Below are 19,657 nucleotides of genomic sequence, written 5' to 3' on the forward strand. Positions count from 1 at the left end.
AAGTCCTTCAGTTTATAGTCCATATAAAAAGATTATAGCAATGTGATAGGTTGTAGAACCATAAAATATCCTTCCACAAGGGGATTAAAAGCAAAATCCAGCAGGAGCTACAGAGTATAAAAGAGAAGAGTGGTGCCTATAAGTGTAGCAATACGTTGCTAGATCTTGTACCTTCATTAAATGTAACCATATTGCTACACTTACAGGCGCCTCTCTTCTTTCATACCCAGTTGTGACATGATGCTACTCTTATATCAAGCCATTGCTTGTATATCAAGTCAAAAGTTATAAAAAAAAAATTAGGTTGTCTTGCAAAACGCTCTCAAACCAAGTTACTCTCAAACCAAGGTTTTACTGTATTCTTTTCTAAATCCACTGGCATGTTGTGTATTATCTGCTTAAAATAGCTGAAGATTTACAGAAGTTTTACAAATCTTCTCTAGCTTTCCCAGTGGATCTTCAGCCACAACAGGAAGCTCAATGTATACTGCCTCACAACCTTTACATACATCCAGTACATTGTGAATACAGGATCTTTCTCCAACATCCTAGAATGAAGGAAGAATGCCTCCTTGGGGCAATCAGTCAGGACACATAAACTACCTTAGTTGCTAGGCAGATATTGCTTAAGTGTTGCACCATTGGGGGACAGTACTGACGCATTTCATCTCCTACTAGGTGTACTTCCTTGGTGTAACAGTAAAAGTTGGGAAATATCCCTATTCTATAGTTCTAAAATAATTATTAAAGTAATGATTTGCTTGGTAATTTATTAGCCCTTTACTTAACAGTGCTTGCTTTTGAAGTTTTTATTTTTAAAGCGGGCGTTCACCCTAAAAAAAAAAAATTTGAACATTACAATGAGCTGACCTGTGACACGGACATTATGCTGGTCTTTTTTTTTTTCGTACATACCGTTTTATCTGTATTTTCTCCCCGGATTTCCTGCGGGAGTGGGCGTTCCTATTCACAGGGTAAGTGATTGATTGACGTTCTTCCGACCGGCGTATACAGCGCATCACGAGTTGCCGAAAGAAGCCGAACGTCGGTGCGCAGGCGCCGTATAGAGCCGACTCGACGTTCGGGGAGAAAATACAGATAAAACGGTATGTACGGGAAAAAAAAAAAGACCAGCATAAATCCGTGTCACAGGTCAGCTCATTGTAATGTTAGGATTTTTTTATTAGGGTGAACCCCCGCTTTAAGTTTTTCGGGAAAAAAAAATCGGCCTGTTAAATTTTATGTTTCTGATAAACAGACAAGATTCATTTTGTATGCATATAAATTATATACCCAAATAACCATTTCATTTTTACTACAGGCAAGTGCCCTCCTCCACCTCCTCTTCCATCTTCCTCACCTTCTGTTATCCTCACAATGGGTTTGTCAGGTAAATATCAGGAAAAGATTGAATATTACCACACTGTCTAATATAGAATTACACTCCATGAAATGATATCTTCTGTATCGCTTATCTGTTCCGGTATTATTTCAGCAATCAGGATCAAGAAGCCAATAAAAACAAAGTTCCGCCTGCCTGTGTTTAACTGGACTGCTCTTAAACCCAACCAGATAAGTGGCACTGTGTTCAGCGACCTGGATGATGAGAGGATATTACAGGTAAGAGAGAAGATACGAGCAGAAAGAGGCATAGCATCGAGAAATTCATAGGAGCCCATAAGAAGTGATCTTTCACTAATCTGACTGTAGTAATTGAAGATGTATTGGTCCTTATAGTATAACTATACTTTTCATATCGTCTATGCTCTTGTAGATTGCCATGTTAGTACATTAACACACAAATTTGTGGAATAGACTCCCTTAACCACTTCAGCCCCAGACCATTTTGCTGGTCAATGCCCGGGCCACTTTTTGCGATTCGGCACTGCGTCACTTTAACTGACAATTCCGTGGTCGTGCGACGTGGCTCCCAAACAAAATTGACGTCCTTTTTTCCCCACAAATAGAGCTTTGTCTTGGTGGTATTCGATCACCTCTGTGGTTTTTATTGTTTGTGCTATAAACAAAAATAGAGCGACAATTTTGAAAAGAAACATTTTTATTTTTTTACTTTCTGCTATAATGAATATCCCCCAAAAATATATAAAAAAATATTTTTTTCCTCAGTTTAGGCCGATACATATTCTTCTACATATTTTTCGTAGAATTTTTTTGCAATAAGCGTTTATTGATTGGTTTGCGCAAAAGTTATAGCGTCTACAAAATAGGGGGTAGTTTTTTACGGCATTTTTATTAATATTTTATTTTTTTCTAGTAATGGCAGCGATCTGCATTTTTTATCGGTACTGCGACCTTATGGCGGACACTTTTGACACATTTTTGGGACCTTTGGCATTTTTATAGCGATCAGTGCTATAAAAATGCATTGATTACTATAAAAATGACACTGGCAGTGAAGGGGTTAACACTAGGGGGCGATCAAAGGGGTTAATTATGTTCCCTGGGTGTGTTCTAACTGAAGGGGGGGTGGGACTGACTAGGGGAAATGACAGATCGCTGTTCATACATTGTATGAACATATATGATCAGTCATTTCTCCCCCTGAAAGAGCGGGTGCCCGGCGGTGATCGCGCGCGCCGGGCACTCTCATCAGCAAGCAGGGGGCGCGCGCGCGCCCCTAAAGGTCGCAGAGCAACATCACGTTATATAACTTGATTTTGCGCAGCCGAGCTAACCTGCCGCAGTAAAACTGCGGTGGGTGGTCAGCAAGCGGTTAAGAACTGCTTCTGGCCAGCTCAGTAGATTGTTTTAAGAAAGGCCTGAATTCTTTCCTTAATGTACATAATATAACTGGGTGCTAATATTTATAGGTAAAGTTGTTCCGAGGAATATCCAATTGCCTCTCGGGGGATCAGGAAGGAATTTTTTCCCCTGCTGTAGCAAATTGGATCATGCTTTGCTGTTTTTTTTGCCTTCCTCTGGATCAACTGTGGGTATAGGATTGTATATATCACTGTTTCTCAACTCCAGTCCTCCAAGGCGCCCCAACAGGTCATGTTTTCCGGCTTTCCATTATTTTGCACAGGTGATTTGATCAGTTTCACTGCCTTAGTAATTACAATAGCCGTTTCATATGAGGGAAATCCTGAAAACATGACCTGTTGGGGCGCCTTGAGGACTGGAGTTGAGAAACCACTGGTATATATGGATGTTTTACTATTTGTATGTGGTTTTTTTTCTTTTGTTTAAACTGGATGGACTTGTGTCTTTTTTCAACCAGATTAGCTTTATTAACTATTTTAGAGATAAAATTGCCACATAATAATGGCCTAATAATACATCTATTTCATATACTGCATATACATATATTGCTAATAAATGGACTCAATTTAATTATATTTAAACGGTTTTGGCTCTCCTTACCATACATAAAGTCTTAGGCCCCGTTCACACGGGGCGGATCATTACTGATCCGTGAACCTCCGCTTGCTCAGCAGGGATTGCTCCGTTGATCCCCGCTGAGCCGGCGGATGACAGGGCGGTCCCCGCACACTGTGCAGGGACCGCCCTGTCTTTTCTCCGCTCTCCCCTATGTGGTGATCGAATGAACACGGACCGTCTGTCCGTGTTCACCCGATCCGCCAGACGGATGCAAAAGTAGGTTTTTCCTCCTTCACACTTTGGCAGGTCGGATGTCAGCGGGCATGTCACCGCTGACATCCGTGGCTCCATAGAGGTGCACGGAGCGCCCGTTCAGGTCTGCCGGTGTGAAAGAGCCCTTAATGAATCTGGTTTGCATCTTGAATTTAAAAGCATAGCATTCTAAAACTGTATAAGCGACATGTACCTGTTAGACATTGAGGAGCTTATTTATATGAAATAAGGCAAAAGCTTGGTGTTTTTAAATTTTGTATTTTTTTTTTGCAGGATCTGGATATGGATAAATTTGAAGAAATGTTCAAAACCAAAGCACAGGGAGCTGCCATTGATGTTTCCTGCTCCAAGACTAAATCTTCCCAGAAATCAATAAGTAAAGTGACCCTTTTGGAGGCAAACCGAGCCAAGAACCTGGCAATCACTCTACGAAAGGCTGGGAGGGCCCCAGAGGAGATCTGTAAAGCTATCCACACGTATGCATCTTTCCTATTCCTGTGCATTCCATAAATGTGCTTTATAGCATAGCATGGTGAAAAAATAATAATGTAGATTATATCTCTGTTTGCAACAGGTTGCTAAAAATTAATCTAGTAAAAGACCTCTAGATAGACATTTATACATTGTCCTCTCTCTCCAGGTTTGACTTGAGGACATTGCCGGTAGATTTTGTGGAGTGTCTGGTACGCTTCTTACCTACAGAAGCGGAAGTGAAGTTGCTAAGACAGTATGAGCGGGAGCGGAAGCCTCTTGAGGACCTTTCTAATGAGGACAGGTTCATGATGCACTTCAGTAAAGTGGAGCGTCTCTCTCAAAGGATGTCCATCATGACATTCATGGGCAATTTCAGTGAGAACCTGCAGCTGCTAACACCGGTAGGAAGTCACTGGCTACCACCAGTCCTTTATCTTGCCACATTACTCAAGGTTTCTGACCATTATATATACACATACATGCTTGACTGTAGGCAAGACACACTTGTCTTTGTACTCCTCACCTGGTTGATGCCACACACGCTTGACACCATCTGAACCAAATAAGTTTATCTTGGTCTCATCAGACCACAGGACACGGTTCCAGTAATCCATGCCCTTAGTCTGCTTGTCTTCGGCAAACTGTTTTATTTTTTAATTTTTTTTTTGAGCCATCTTTAGAAGAGGCTTTTGTCTGGGACGACAGCCATGCAGACCAATTTGATGCAGTGTGCGGCTTATGGTCTGAGCACTGACAGGCTGACCCCCACTTCTTCAAACTCTGCAGCAATGCTGGCAGCACTCATACGTCATGCTCCTATTTCACGAAGACAACCTCTGGATATGACGCTGAGCACGTACACTCAACTTCTTTGGTTGACCATGGCGAGGCCTGTTCTAAGTGGAACCTGTCCTGTTAAACCGCTGTATGATCTTGGCCACCGTGCTGCAGCTCAGTTTCAGGGTCTTGGCAATCTTCTTATAGCCTAGGCCATCTTCCAGTGACCAGTATGAGAGAGTGAGAGCGATAATGCCAAATATAACACACCTGCTCCCCATTCACACCTGAGACCTTGTAACACTAATGAGTCACGTGACAACGGGGAGGGAAAATAGCCGATTGGGCCCAATTTGGACATTTTCACTTAGGGGTGTACTCACTTTTGTTGCCAGCGGTTTAGACATTAATGGCTGTGTGTTGAGTTATTTTAAGGGGACAGCAAATTTGCACTGTTATACAAGCTGTACACTCACTACTTTACATTGTAGCAAAGTGTCCTTTCTTCAGTGTTATCACATGAAAAGGTATAATAACATATTTACAAAAATGTGAGGGGTGTATTAACTTTTGTGCGATATTGTGTATATTTATATCTTCACTTGTGACTATTAATATTAAAAGTAAATAAATGTGAAGTGTTCTCTGACTGGACAAGCCAAAAAAGGTGGGGCAGTGACATCACACACTCCACCTTGTCCAATCATCGAACACTTTACATTCATACAGGGTGGATGTATTTTATTTATTTTGCAATAGCATTATTGTAATAGAGCAGGGGTCTCCAAACGTTTCAAACAAAAGGGACAGTTTATTGTCCTTCAGACTTTAGGAGGGACGGAGAGTGTGGCCAGCAGGGGCAAAAATGTCACGGGCCTGGCATCAGTGAGAATAAATATGGCCTCAGGGTTGGTGGTCAAAGAGGAGGAGTATTGCCACTATTAGGAGGAGGACTAGTATCCCGTCATTGGTATTGGTGGAAGAAATAGTGCCCCATTGTTGGTGTCAATGGGAGAAATAGTGCCCCAAGGCCTGGATAAAGGTTAGCAAAGGGCCGCATCTGGCCCTCGGGCCGCAGTTTGGAGACCCCTGTTATAGAGTATCAGTTGTTATTATATACTTATTTTGAACTCAAGGGGGGAGATTTATTACAGTTCTTATAGTTATAGATCAATATAGACCATTTATTCTGAGTTTTCTTATGTACTTATTTTAAACACAGGGTTGTGTATGTGTTTGTTTTATATCTTTAGGGATGTTATTTATCTACTATATCTATGTATCCATTTGTTATTTCTTACAGCAGCTTGTCAGTAATCCAGTCTAATTGCAGTCTAAGGGCCTTTTCACACGAAACGGATCCGTGATGATCCGCCCTGTGAACCTCCCCTTGCTTAGCGGGGATCGCGCCGCGGATCCCTGCTGAGCCGGCAGATGACAGGGCGGTCCCCGCACACTGTGCAGGGACCGCCCTGTCAGATCTCCGCTCTCCCCTATGGGGGGGATCGGGTGAACACGGACCGCCTGTCCATGTTCACCGCTCTGCAGACGGATGGAAAAATAGGATTTTTCTCCGTCTGCAGAATCGGAGGATTGCAGACACTGATGAGATTGGGTGTCAGTGGATGTTCATCCGCTGATACCCGCTATCTCATATGGATCAATGTATGTCCCTTTTTCATCCATAAACGGATGGATGAAAAATGGATGAAAAAGCGGACATACGGTCCTCGTGTGTAAAAAGGGGCCCAAAACATTGTTTTCCTATATACATTGTATCAATGTTTGCTTACAGTAAAAAACCGTGCAAAAAAAAAAAAACACAGCTCAGAAATACCTGTTTGAAATGCTATAACAGCTCCTTATAGTATGACATATGAGGTATGGTCAACATCCTGAACTGGCTAAGAAGCAAATTAAAAGCAATAATGAATAGAGGCCTTCAGATGACAGTATATTATAAATATGATTTTGGGATTCACTCCTGTTTTATGTTGCCATTGCTGTTTCTGAAGTAACATTTTACCTGTTAAAGAAATAATGACGAGATTGTACTTTCTGACATGTAACTTCCTCTTCCTAGCAACTGAACGCAGTGATTGCAGCTTCTGCTTCAGTCAAATCTTCTCCAAAGCTGAAACAAATGCTGGAGGTGAGTGAGGATTTGAGAAGACCCAAGTAAACTGATAAACATCAATGCATGTGAGCCATTTTCATTTGGAAATATATTTTTTCCCTATTTTAGGTAATTCTTGCCTTGGGTAACTACATGAACAGCAGCAAGAGGGGATCGGTCTATGGGTTCAAACTACAGAGCTTAGACTTGGTATGTTGGAATGGCTGACTGGTAGGGCACGTTTGTCTTTACCCTCAGAGCTAGGGCTATAACTATAATGTATTTCTCTTCTGCACTACAATTCACCATCGGATCCAGCTGCAAGACACAAAGTCAACCGACAGGAAGATGACCTTGCTTAACTACATTGCCTTGATTGGCAAGGAGAAGTATCCTGAGGTGGCCACATTCTACAATGAGCTTCATTTTGTGGAGAAGGCAGCAGCAGGTAAGAACATGCAACAGTCCAATTCAACTAATCAGAAATCTTCTTTCATTAGTCTGGCTACAAAGCTGTTTTCTATTGGTGTGTGTTTTGCCTCTCAGTACAGTTATGTTTTTTAAAACCCGTTCCACACAAAACATTTATTTTTGGTTAAAAGGGAAAAGTTTAGAACTTCTTCTGTCAAGCTCATAGAGCTGTGTCCTCAATTGATATGTTTCCCATAGGCGTGCGCACAGGGTGTGCCAGGTGTGCCTGGGCACACCCTAATGACCCTGTGCTGGGCAAATTCCCTCTGCTACTTGGCTGCAGAGAAAGTAACTATGGAATCACTGTCTCAAAAGTGAGACATCAGGGGTCGGTTTTGACCCCTTATATTTCACCTAGGCCCCCATGGGGCTCCCAAAAAAAAAAATGTAAAAAATAAAATAATATTGTAAAAAAAACTGAATATATGACACCAGTCTCTGCCCTTTTAACATCGTCCACTGCGCTACTGACACTGTTCATTGCCCTATTGCTTTGGGGTGCACACCCTAATGCAACAGGCTGCGCACACCTATGATGTTTCCCCTTATGTCTTGTCCAAATAACTCCTTCAGTCTCTAACACAGATATTGTTACTTGTACATGAAGTGAGGGTATATCTCCCCATCTGAAATACACACAGCAAATATTGTCTTATTTCTGCTTTGTCCAGTGTCTCTTGAAAACGTCCTTATGGATGTAAAGGAGCTTGGGAAAGGAATGGACTTAATTCGCAAGGAGAGCAGTCATCATGACAATAGTGTCCTCAGGAACTTTGTGAGTGGAAATGAAGGAAAACTGGACAAGATTCAGAAGGATGCCAAAACAGCAGAGGTTAGTACATCCAAGGCATTGTGACTGTGCTAAAAGCTAATATTAACTAACCTTTAATCCAGGTATATACGGATTATAAAAGAATTAACGTGCATCCAATATTGGGCTCGGTTAACACGGCCGCAACTTTGGATCCGACTTGTGAGACCCCAAGTCGTATGAAATGTGAAATCCAATGTTAGTCAATGGGAGCCGTTTTAATTGGCACTACTGAAGTCTCTCCAACTTTAGAAAAGGTTCCTGTACTACTTCAAGGCGACTTCTATCCGACTTGTGCCCACTTTAATGGACGTTGCCTCCAAGTTGTATCCTCATCTTAATTGATGCGATTTGGATCTGACATTACAGGAAGATTACCCAGATATTCCCTGAAGTTGCTTCAAAGTTGCACATAAGATGCCTGGCAAAGTCGCGTCACTTTCAGATCGTGGCAGTGTGAACCGAGCCTATTTTGTTTTGTTTCTGGTGTTTTTCCCTCTATTTTCACCTGGTGATGCTGCCAGTAATGCACTTTTTGTCCTAGCATGACAATGCTCTCTTATGCTGGGTGCACGTGGGTGCCTCCAGCGCTGATTTTTGCGCATGTTCCTTAGACAGAGGCCTATCAAAGATCTTTATTGTATCTACGGATGAGTAACATGGTCAAACTAGAAGTATGTTAGGGAGATAGGAAGTCTCTACAGAATCCCTCCCACTTTCTTCATCTCTGTAACATAGACATAAGTGTTCTGTAGTGCAGAGGTGGGCTGATAACACACTGCTTGAGATAAACATAGGGCAGCACAGGATTTCTGACACCATTAACAGGTTTTATCTTTCGTTCATTGACTGACACAGCTCCTTTAATTTCGACCTTAGGGTTATGCGCCTTCTATCAGGTGATGGTCCTCTCCTGATAGAAGGCATATAACCCTAAGGTCAAGATTAAAGGAGCTGTGTCCGTCAATGAACTTCAGAGAAAAGGATTTTACCTATTTTTGCACCTATTGAACAGATCTAAAAAAATGCTTTGGATTGTATATTTAACAGACCAAAATGTAGCAAAAAAATTAAGTTTATTGATGGGGATTACATATACTTTTAAGGTATTCCTGTATATGTCACCAAAAGAACTGTCCTGTAGTAAGCAGAACTAACTATAAATGTCTTAAAAAAATCTATCAACTGTGCTCCCTGTACAAATCCCATGCATTTTGCACCTTACAGTATTAGTAGGGCTAGGAACCTGTACATAGGAAAGAGATTGAAGGGAGTAGTGTGTAGCGCTTTAGTTTAAATATAATAAAAATGTTATACTTGTTTCCGCTATGCAGTGGTTTTCCACAGAACAGCCCAGATACTCCTCTTCTCAGGTTCCTTGGAGGCGCTCCTGGCTCCTCCCTCCACAGCAAGCAGCTTGCTATGGGGGCAGCCAAGCGTCTGCTCTGTGTGTCCATTCAGACATGGAGCTGCAGCTTGGCCCCACCCCCTCGCTCAGTAACTTTGCTTGAAAGCAGCGGGAGCCAATGGAGCCCCACTGCTGTCTCAGCCAATAAGGAGGGAGAGTGTCGAACAGCTGAGACCCTCGTATAAAATTGCTGGATCAACATGGGTCTATTATTCTGCACACAGAAGTTTTTTTGTCTTAATGCATAGAATGCACTAAGATAAAAAAAATAACTTCTGACTTAAGAACCACGTTAAGGGTTTTTTACCTTAATGCATTCTATGCATTAAGGTACAAAAACCGTCTGTGCTGCAGGTTCCCCCAGCCATCATTTATACTTACCTGAGCCTGATCACGATTGGTTCCCACTGCTGTCAATCAAATCCTGTGGTGGGGAAGGGGGTAAGCCGCATTGTCTGTGTCTATAGCTGCGGTCAGGGCAGCTCAGAAGTGAGCCTACACGAGTGCCCCTATAGACAGCAGCTTTCTTTAGTGCCATTCGACATAGAGGAGGAGCCAGAGAATCAGAGCATTGCACAGAGCAGGTAAATAGAACATGTTTATTATTTTAATAATAATAAAAAAAAATTAAAGCTTTAATATCACTGCAAAGCTAAAATCCAAATAAAACAAAATGTGTCTAAATACAAGAGCAATGGGTATTGTTGATTATTTCCTCTGCACATGTGCAGTAAGCCAGCAAGCAAATTTCCTGCACTTTTCCTCTGTGCAGGAGTGTCCTGTAATAAAGACCAGTTACCGCTGCTCTCTTTTTTTCTTTGTGCACAGTGACTGGTCTTGTATCTGCCCCCTCCTGTAGTTTCTTGGTCCCACTAGGCCCCAACCATGTGCAGCCCAATGATGTGTCGGAAAAATAAATTCCACAGCCCCCTGCGTATAACACGCAGGTACAGTTTACCCTCTATTTTCAGGGTAAAAAAGTGAGTGTTCTACGCCAATAAATACAGTATTTATATTGGAAAGTGTTTGTGCCCCAAGAGTTCAGTTTGAAAGGTTAGTGGACGTATATAATACTCAGTGGCAGCATTCCAGATGATTTCCCTTCTTCAGTGATGCAGCTATAACCATAGTGAATAAGCTATAAGCTGGTCTATACAGGCATTCAACTTGCTTTCTTAGCTTGTGACAAAACTTTTTTTTCAGTTGCGTGTATTGTTTGCCTCTATCAGTTGTTTTTTCCTGCCTTATTTGAATGTTCTGTCTGGGTATTTTTAGCCATCCATCCCACTGTGATTCCTCCCTCCCACCCTTCCCTTTACTGTGCCTGCAGGAAATGTAGACTTGTGAAGTTCTATAAGCCTTTAGAAGGGAGCAGTATCTCCAGATCTCTCTTTTTTTTTTCTTCGCAGGAAGCATACGCAGCTGTGGTGCTTTACTTTGGAGAAAGTCCAAAGACAACGCCGCCCTCCGTGTTCTTTCCAGTATTCGCTCGTTTCATCAAATCATATAAGGTATACATGCTGAACCCTGTGTCACATACTGACATGCGCCTTTACTTGGCACTTTAAAAGCACCTGTGTAGTTTTTAAGTGTCTTTTGAGTAAAGAAGACAGGCTCTTTCCTGCCATTGTTCCAACAGGAAAAGGTTCTTGGTTAGGGTGTGGCCACTTACCTAGTGACCGAATAACGCGCTTCTTGTCCATTAAGTTGGATTGCAGCAAGGAGAGATGGATCCTTGTGGATATGTTAACCCATGAAAACTGCCCTTTGATCCATTTGCCTCAGAAACATCTTGGCTTTGTCGCCCTACTGGAGTGCTATCATAATCACATGCTCCATGTAGGCATCTAAATGAAGAGCTGTCTGAGCGGGTCATACTTATGTGTAATGAATTGTGTTTGCATAAATCATAAATGCAGTAAATGATCTTTATCATAAACACAAAGAGGATGGTTGATAACTTCAGACCAACATTTAATTTTGTGCAAAGCATCCTTGATTAAGAATCAAATCGCTCTCCATATTTTGTTCTCTCTCCTATGTCTTTTATTTGTATATATATTACATATATATATTGTGTGTGTGTGTGTGTGTGTGTATATATGTGTGTGTGTGTGTATGTATGTATGTATGTATGTATGTATATATATATATATATATATATATATATATATATATATATATATATAGTTGCATCAACCAGTTTTTTTTTACTGGCGAGTATTTAGTACCAATACTTTTGGTCAAGTGCTCTCCAATACCGAGTACAGTTACCGTTTGTGGTGCGATTAGAGCCCATACAAAATGGATGGGCTCAAATCACACTGCAAAGAATCGAATGTGATTTGAACAGGAATGCTGTGCGATTCCTGTCCGAATTTCATGTGGTTTAATGGACTGCTCCTGTGTGAACTCAGGCTGAAATCGCTATGACAAGCCTGGGTTCACACAGGAGCAGTGCAGGAAACCTCATGCGATTCAGACAAGAGTCATTACATTCCTGTTCAAATCATTCTTTGCAGTGCGATATGAGCCCATTCGTTTTGTATGGCTCAAATCACACTGCAGAAGTATCGGTTGTGGGTATCGGAACATTTTTACAAGTATATCGACACAACCCTAATAAATATATAGAGAGAGAGAGAGAGAAATATCTCTCTATCTCTATCTATCTATCTATCTATCTATCTATCTATCTATCTATCTCTATATATATATATATATATATATATATATATATATATATATATATATATATATATATATATATATATATAATAGATAGACACCCACGCAGGCATCTTTGCACCAAATAAAAGTGTAACATTTATTGTTTCGGGCTCGGTTCACATATGAGCCGCATACGGCTCACAGCAGGGGTCTGATGCATGCTGGTTCACTGTTTCAGGTCGAATTTCAGCCCGAATTTGGGCAGAATTCGGACCAGAAACAGACCAAAAGACGCACAGTATTTTTCTGCAAAACTCTCCGGACATGCTGCGGAGATATGTGAACCCGAAATCATAGAGAGCCGGTCAAAATCTCCTGCTATTGCAAATTGGATGCAGAGAAAACCACATCCAATTCGCAATGGTGTGAACCCAGCCTCAAGGTTTTAATGGATCACAGTTCATCTTTCTCAAGACACGAACGCTGACAATTGAACAAGCTTTTAAACCACCCAACCACCAATAGCACCTCTCCCAGTGGTGAAGTCACATAGTCCATATATATAATAATTACCTTTAGTGTGTTTTCTTTATAAAGTCTATTCATTTATGGATTAGAGTAATATGACTGTCCCATGAAACTGATAACAACAGGCCTGATTTGTGCTGTTTAACAAAATAGGAAGCTGAACTTGAGAATGAGATGCGCAAGAAGCAGGAGGAGGTTATGCGAGAGAAGTTATTGGCACAAGAAGCAAAGAAGATGGACCCTAAGGTATGGTCTGCATGACTGAAGTGCCTCTAAGCACCATGGACTGTGGCACAAATGGTCCTGCACGCTGAAATGCAAGCACCATAATTGCTTCTGCTATCAGAAGGACAGATTTATGAAGTGATGCCTTCCTAGTTGTTCTCAATTCTGATCTGTAGTCATGTTGTACTACCAATGTACAGCCCAGAATGCAGACTAGTTGAATCAGAACAAAACAATGCTTGGGCCTGTGATGAAAGGTGTCAAAGCACAGGGAAAGAAAAGACCTGGGTAAGAGGTTTTATTTGCAGTCGTGATTGGTAGTGCCCCTGAATATATTAGACTGTGATTGTGTATTTTTAGTGTAGAGGGGTTGATACAGCGGCAACAGTTTGCTCAGCACCTTTATAAATTAAAGGGAGGCAGAACAGTTACAATACAATGACAAGAGGGTTAGGAGGACCCTGCTTGTGAGAACTTACAACATAAAGGTTTAAAAACGCCACGGATCGGTTCACACTTGAATCACACAAAAATGCAGTATGCGTAGCGGATGCGATTTCAGTCCATTAATTTGAATGAGCTGAAATCGCACTGGATCGTACAAAAAGTATTGCATGTACTACTTTTCAAAAACACACTTCAACTCTCTTCGCATTGGCACTGTGGTATGCTAAGATTATATTGATACCCACAGCATATTGCACACCCAGTGCATCTTAAACGTGGTGCGATATAAGGCTTCATTCATATTTGGCATGTAGGTTCCTCCCACTGACACCAGTGATGGAGCACTATTCTTTCAACTGACACCAGTGATGGGGCACTATTCCTCCCACTGACACCAGTGATGGGACACTATTCCTTCCACTGACACCAGTGATGGGGCACTATTCCTTCCACTGACACCAGTGATGGGGCACTATTCATCCCACTGACCCTAACAATGAGGGAGAATTCCTCACACTGATACCAAAGATCAGGCACTATTCTTCCCATGGCACCAAAGATGGGGCTCTATTGCTTCCACTGACACCATTTTCTAATCCCACTGGTCACAGTCTGGTCCTCCTAAAGTCCATGGAGCAATAAACTGGCCTTCTGTTTGGAACGTTTGGACTGTACTGTTTAGATCTTTCCACAGGAAATATCTGGATTTTTTCATGTGATTAAAATAAGGAATATTGGTTGATATGAATGTATTCCTTTTTCAGAGAGTAAAGTTTACTGAATGAAGAAGGAAATGGATCTAATATTTTGCACATCATTTTTATTTCTCTAGTCTCCAGCGCCGAAAAATAAACGTCAGCAACACGATCTGATAGCAGAGCTGCGGCGGCGGCAAGCCAAGGACCATCGACCGGTCTATGAAGGGAAGGATGGAACCATTGAGGACATAATAACAGGTGGGAGTTTTAGTTAACAAGCAAGTTAATTGAATGTTTCCTTACAGTTATCTCTCTAAAATTGTCTTCCTCCTTCTTGCCCCAATGTATATAGCCCTCACTAATGGGGGCTGCTGAACCTCTCCTTTTCAGTTTGCCTTATTTGACCATGTATGTATTTCTCTGTTTCCCCAACCTGCATTGATGGCTGCAGTCCTGAAGAGTGTCCCCTTCACAGCCAGAACAGCCAAGAGAGGCTCTCGCTTCTTCTGTGATACATCCCTATTTGAGGATTCAAACTGTTAAGCCCAATGCCTTTAAAAAGTATGTAAAGGTATACTTCTGCATGCATTGTGACCTTCCTTGTCTGGCCATGGATGGCCTGTCCATGAAGAACACTGGAATGCATGCCCAGGCCTTGCACTTTAACCTTGTAGTCATAATTACTAATCCCCTGAGATGCACCTGACTGCATGCGACTTCTACATACTCTTCTGTCGGTGCATTCAATATTCACACAAAGCACAGTGTATAGGGAGAAGGTTTGTGCCATTTTTTTATCAATTTTTTGGTGACAAAGCTATCAGATTGTAGACCTCATTATTGGGGAAGATCATGAACCCCTGTATTATTAATACCAATTTTATGTAAAAAAAATATGTTTTTATATATTGGCTCCATATAGAACATGGCCTTCTAAGCTTCCTAACCGTCAGCTGTGCCCTTACCCAGGTAATGGGGAAAAGCTTTAGTGGTCCCAGAGTATGGAAACAACTGAGACCGGCCATAATTGTCATTCTCAAGCCATCTCCCTCGCTAGCTGTGCTTGTGTGGAATATTGCCTGTCCTGCACTCCTGCTGTTTATTTGTAACCACTGGAGAGAGCAATGTGACCTCCATAGGAACTTGTGTGGAGAGGAAGTTATATGGTAGAGCGCTTCTTTTATCTCCATATGGGGTAGAGTGCTGCTCTTTATATACTTCTCTTTAGTTTTCATTTTCCTAGTTATATACCTTCCTTCCTTTCTATTTTATCTCTCAGATTAGCTACCAGGAAGATCCATCTTTAGTTTCCTATTTTCTTGCAGAGGGTAAGAAGAGGGACAGCTGATCTTCCTGTATAACAGCTATTGCTGGCTATGCTGCTTCTGCCTTGTGCCAAGTTTGTCTCCTATTTGCTTTAAGTGACTGACAATTCTGTGCCTGTTGATACGAGCCCACACACAGAATTAAGATCTGAACCTATAGACAGATAATGCTGTTGAGCTCAAAGAAAAGAGAACATGTTACTACTAGGAACGACTAGAAACAAGGACAACATTGTACAATGCAGGGACTTTTGCAAGGTCTAGTATCTAGTACAGGGATCCTCAAACTACGGCCCTCTAGCTGTTGCGGAACTACACGTCCCATGAGTTGTAAAACACTGACATTCACAGACATGACGGGAATTGTAGTTCCTGAACAACTGGAGGGCCACAGTTTGAAGACCCACATAGTAGTATCTAGAAAGTTTCTAACTCTTTGATGGGTCCATTTTGACCTATAAGGATAGTCATTTTTTGCTAATTTGCAGTACAGACCAATGATTGTCTGCCACCCTAACGTAAAGGCTTTCATTTTATTAACTTGGTTTGGGCCCTTCTTTGAGGTTCATTGGGGCATACACATCTTATAAGTGATAGTTAAGGCTAAGGAAGGTGGCCATACACGATACTAATTTCTTGCAACCACGAGTGCTGACAGGTGAATCCGTACTTGTCTTCTAGGGGGGGGCGTAAGTGGGAGAAGACGGTGATTATCCCTCGGCGCTATAGCATCCGCTTGCGATAATCACAAGAGAATCTGGTAGGCTGGTTGTACCCAAGTTGATCGATCAATCAACTCGGTACATTCAGCTAACCTATTAATGGTTCAAATCTCACCTGGTTCCTGCTGAACCGGCTGAAATTCCAATGGTCTATGGTGTATCCAATGGTGGATAACTGTGAACTATCACTGGCTTTGCAAAGTATGGCAGTAGTTATGTCCATTACTATCTGTACTCAGTACCAGTGTGAGTTCTGAACTTACCATCAGCTCTACCTTCATAGCGGACTGTGCCTAAAAGACAGGAATACAAAGCACATTTTTATGAAATTTACTCCTAAGCAAGCGTTGTAGGACCACATGCAGTTCTGAGCACAATGAAGCTAGTTAAGAATGGCATTCCATGTATCTTCATTTCCTATCCAACATAATGGATATGTCAGCAGTCTCTGCAAGCAGAAAACTATGAGACCAGTAATGTACACCATTTACAAAGTTGTTTTGTGTTCTAACAATTTTAACTTTGCCATACATATGAAGTTGAGTTTATCTTCGAAGAAACCTTCAGAAAATGTGTTCCTCTACAGACAGGCTCAATGCCTTAGGAGTTGTCAATAGCTATTATATGTGCAACTAATGGTATTCCTTTTTCACCACTGACTCTCACCTCTACAAAGCTTCCAGTCTCATGTGTACAGTGCCTTTGCCTGCTTCAGCCACAGAACTCTCTTGTCCTCAGTGCACATTATCTGACAAAGCACTTGTTTTATCCTTTCAGATCTCCGTAATCAGCCCTTCAGACGTGCAGATGCAGTTCTGCGGCATGCCTGGAGGCGGAGCTAGCACATCCAGTTCCATGAGCCAGATCAGGCCTTGCTGTGTATGTTACTCCTTGGAGTAGATGAACTTAAAACATTCAGCAGATGACTGTGCTCCACATGTTAAGGGAAATGAAGAAGCCGGGACACTTCACAAAATAGAAGAAAAAGTGCCTTATTGCTACAGTATTATAGAACTATTTTTCTTTTACTATTTATATTTTCTTAAGTTTTTACTGTTGAAATTGTAAATATTTTTTTTTGTAAGGTTGCCCGACCAATATTGGCTGCTCTGGGCGAAAAAAGTGCCTTGTAAGTGTTAAAAGTTTTTTTTTATGCAGTTGGGTAGATTGAACACTAATGTGATGTAAAGACTGAAGCCTTTGTGGTGGAACGGGCTGGTAATGTTAAATGTATGCCTTCTGGCTTTGGCAAGGTTAATATAGCAAGAGCATTTTTACATATTTTATTTACTTTTATCCTGATCATAGCGGGGAAGAAAAAGAAAATGTGTCAAATCTTTGAGTTTGATTCAGAAAGTTGTAGAGAAATTGCATATATAATGAAATGAGTGCAGAAATTGATGATGGTTTATGGGGTTCTTTACCCAGCTGCTGATCTCTCATGCTGTCAGCTGAACTGTCTATTGAATCATGTAGACGTTCTCTCTACCTGTCTTCATGATGCATGTGACAGACCCCCCCCCCCACCACCTTGTTTGTCAGTTATTTGCTGAGACATCTAATCACAAATAGGGATTTCGTCAGCAGAACTATAGGAATAGATCTGGAGGAGCAATCTACGCTTGTTTCAATAGACTGCTTAGCTAGACGCAACATGATGCAGAAGTCTTCTACTAGGAAAAACGCGTCGGCAGCACAAACGTCACAGCTGGCGGAAGGAGATCCAATATTGTGTTGCATAAGCAGCACTGTGTGATGTAAGTATGCATTAGGTGGGCAGGCATGTCAATTCTTTGACTTAATTTTAGAGTTGTGACATTTACAGATGAAGTGTTGTCTTCTTACTGGACCAGAAGACAGGTTAACAGTAACCTATCAGGATAGAAACATGGGGAGGTGTCATTGCTGACCTTTTTCTTTTTGGAAATGGCAACTTGCTGACCTTTTTCTTTTTGGAAATGGCAACTTCCATCCTTACCCTTACTTTACTACTTGGTCCAATCAGTGACCTGACGTGTGTGATTGCCAGGGCATCTGGTGTGCACATGTCCTGGTCACTGGTGAAGCACAGATAAGGGCACCAATTTTTTTTGTCCATATACCAGCATTGGCAGCTGCCATTAACCTGTCCTGCAAATTTCTCTCATGCTGCCTCTCTGCACCTTGCATCTTTATAAGTGTGTCTATGGTAAGCTGTCTGGCGTGCCTAAAGCTAGTATCATTGATTTTATTTGCATTAATATGTAAACGTGTAAATGCAATGCCTGTCTTGCTTCTCTTGCATACTCCCAGGAGCTCTCTTCAGAGTTACAATATTAATGAGAGATGTTGCAGTGCTGTAACCCCCATCTAATTCATCCTCTCTTATGATGAATTTATTCAATTGCAGCTGCCTTGTGTTTTCATTAGAAGAATAAACAGGTAATTGAGTATACACTTTTACACGCTATAGATGTATAAAAGCAACTTGGACACCAATCTCCTTTCCAGTGTACCTGTCACCTACAAAGGGCAGACAATATCCGTTTCCTATATGCAAATAACATTATTACAGAATGAGATTGGAATGCGGCGATGCTGCCACTTTATAGGAATTGATAGTATTGTAATTATAGGTCAAATCCACAAAATGACTGCCTAGGTTACAGGTACAGTCCACTCTGCACAGGCCAGAAATGTTTATGCAATGTTTCCAGTCTGCACACTTTATTTTGATATGATATATTTATATGTATTTAAGCTGTATCTGAACGATGTGTCTTACCAGTCTCTCCCATTCCTACCTATACATACTTCACAGTGAAGTCTCTTTTTATACTTTGGTAGGTTTGGGATTGGCATACCTCTGTGTCAGGCTCAGAAGTCTATGATACATCTACATTTTTGATTAATGATAATTTATTTTTAAATTGTTCAGATCAGCAAATTTGAATCCAGCTTGTCAACCTGATTTGGTAGACAATTGGAACAAGTCTTAGGCATTGGGGAATCTGCTTTTTTTTTTTGCTTACTAGTCTTACTGTCCGTTTGTCAGAGACAAAACTATTTTAGTTTTTTTTTTTCTTTTAATTTAAGATTTTAAACAAGGGGTCTTTTGCCTACTTTTTATATTTTTGGTCAAACATTTTAAAGATGACGATGATGGTTATTTAAATCACCGGGAAAACGTAGCTTGCAACTGACTGGTCGGAAGAGAAGATTTTTCTTTTTCTTTAACAAAACCATTTTCTCATTATTTCAGTAACATTCCATGTTTTTTTTTTGTTTGTCAGATATTGCAGGGACCACTACGGGAGATTTACTAAAGCTGGCGTGTGCAAAATCTGGTGCAGTTCTACATAGAAACCAATCAGCTTCCAGGTTTTATTAT

The 19,657-nt window shown here is 41.2% G+C and overlaps 1 protein-coding gene across 5 annotated transcripts in view; it reads left to right on the forward strand.

The window, feature by feature from the left end:
• Positions 1-17,410, forward strand: part of FMNL3 (formin like 3) — a 157,682-nt gene extending 140,272 nt beyond the window's left edge. For 2 of the 5 annotated variants that reach the window (XM_040341210.1, XM_040341214.1), the window contains 13 exons: positions 1,322-1,390; positions 1,496-1,620; positions 3,889-4,091; positions 4,256-4,490; positions 6,950-7,018; positions 7,112-7,192; positions 7,301-7,430; positions 8,125-8,285; positions 11,082-11,183; positions 13,024-13,116; positions 14,375-14,498; positions 14,692-14,801; positions 17,065-17,410. In XM_040341210.1, coding sequence (XP_040197144.1) covers positions 1,322-1,390; positions 1,496-1,620; positions 3,889-4,091; positions 4,256-4,490; positions 6,950-7,018; positions 7,112-7,192; positions 7,301-7,430; positions 8,125-8,285; positions 11,082-11,183; positions 13,024-13,116; positions 14,375-14,498; positions 14,692-14,783 — 1,484 coding nt within the window. In that variant the 3' untranslated portion in view covers positions 14,784-14,801; positions 17,065-17,410. Of the gene's footprint in view, positions 1-1,321; positions 1,391-1,495; positions 1,621-3,888; positions 4,092-4,255; positions 4,491-6,949; positions 7,019-7,111; positions 7,193-7,300; positions 7,431-8,124; positions 8,286-11,081; positions 11,184-13,023; positions 13,117-14,374; positions 14,499-14,691; positions 14,812-15,519; positions 15,569-17,064 lie in introns of all 5 variants that reach the window. The other 3 variants (XR_005747407.1, XM_040341211.1, XM_040341213.1) reach the window with 3 other exon arrangements.
• The last annotated feature ends 2,247 nt before the right edge of the window (positions 17,411-19,657 follow it).

This window comes from Rana temporaria, chromosome 2 (assembly GCF_905171775.1).
Source record: "Rana temporaria chromosome 2, aRanTem1.1, whole genome shotgun sequence".
Classification (NCBI taxonomy): Eukaryota; Metazoa; Chordata; class Amphibia; order Anura; family Ranidae; genus Rana; species Rana temporaria.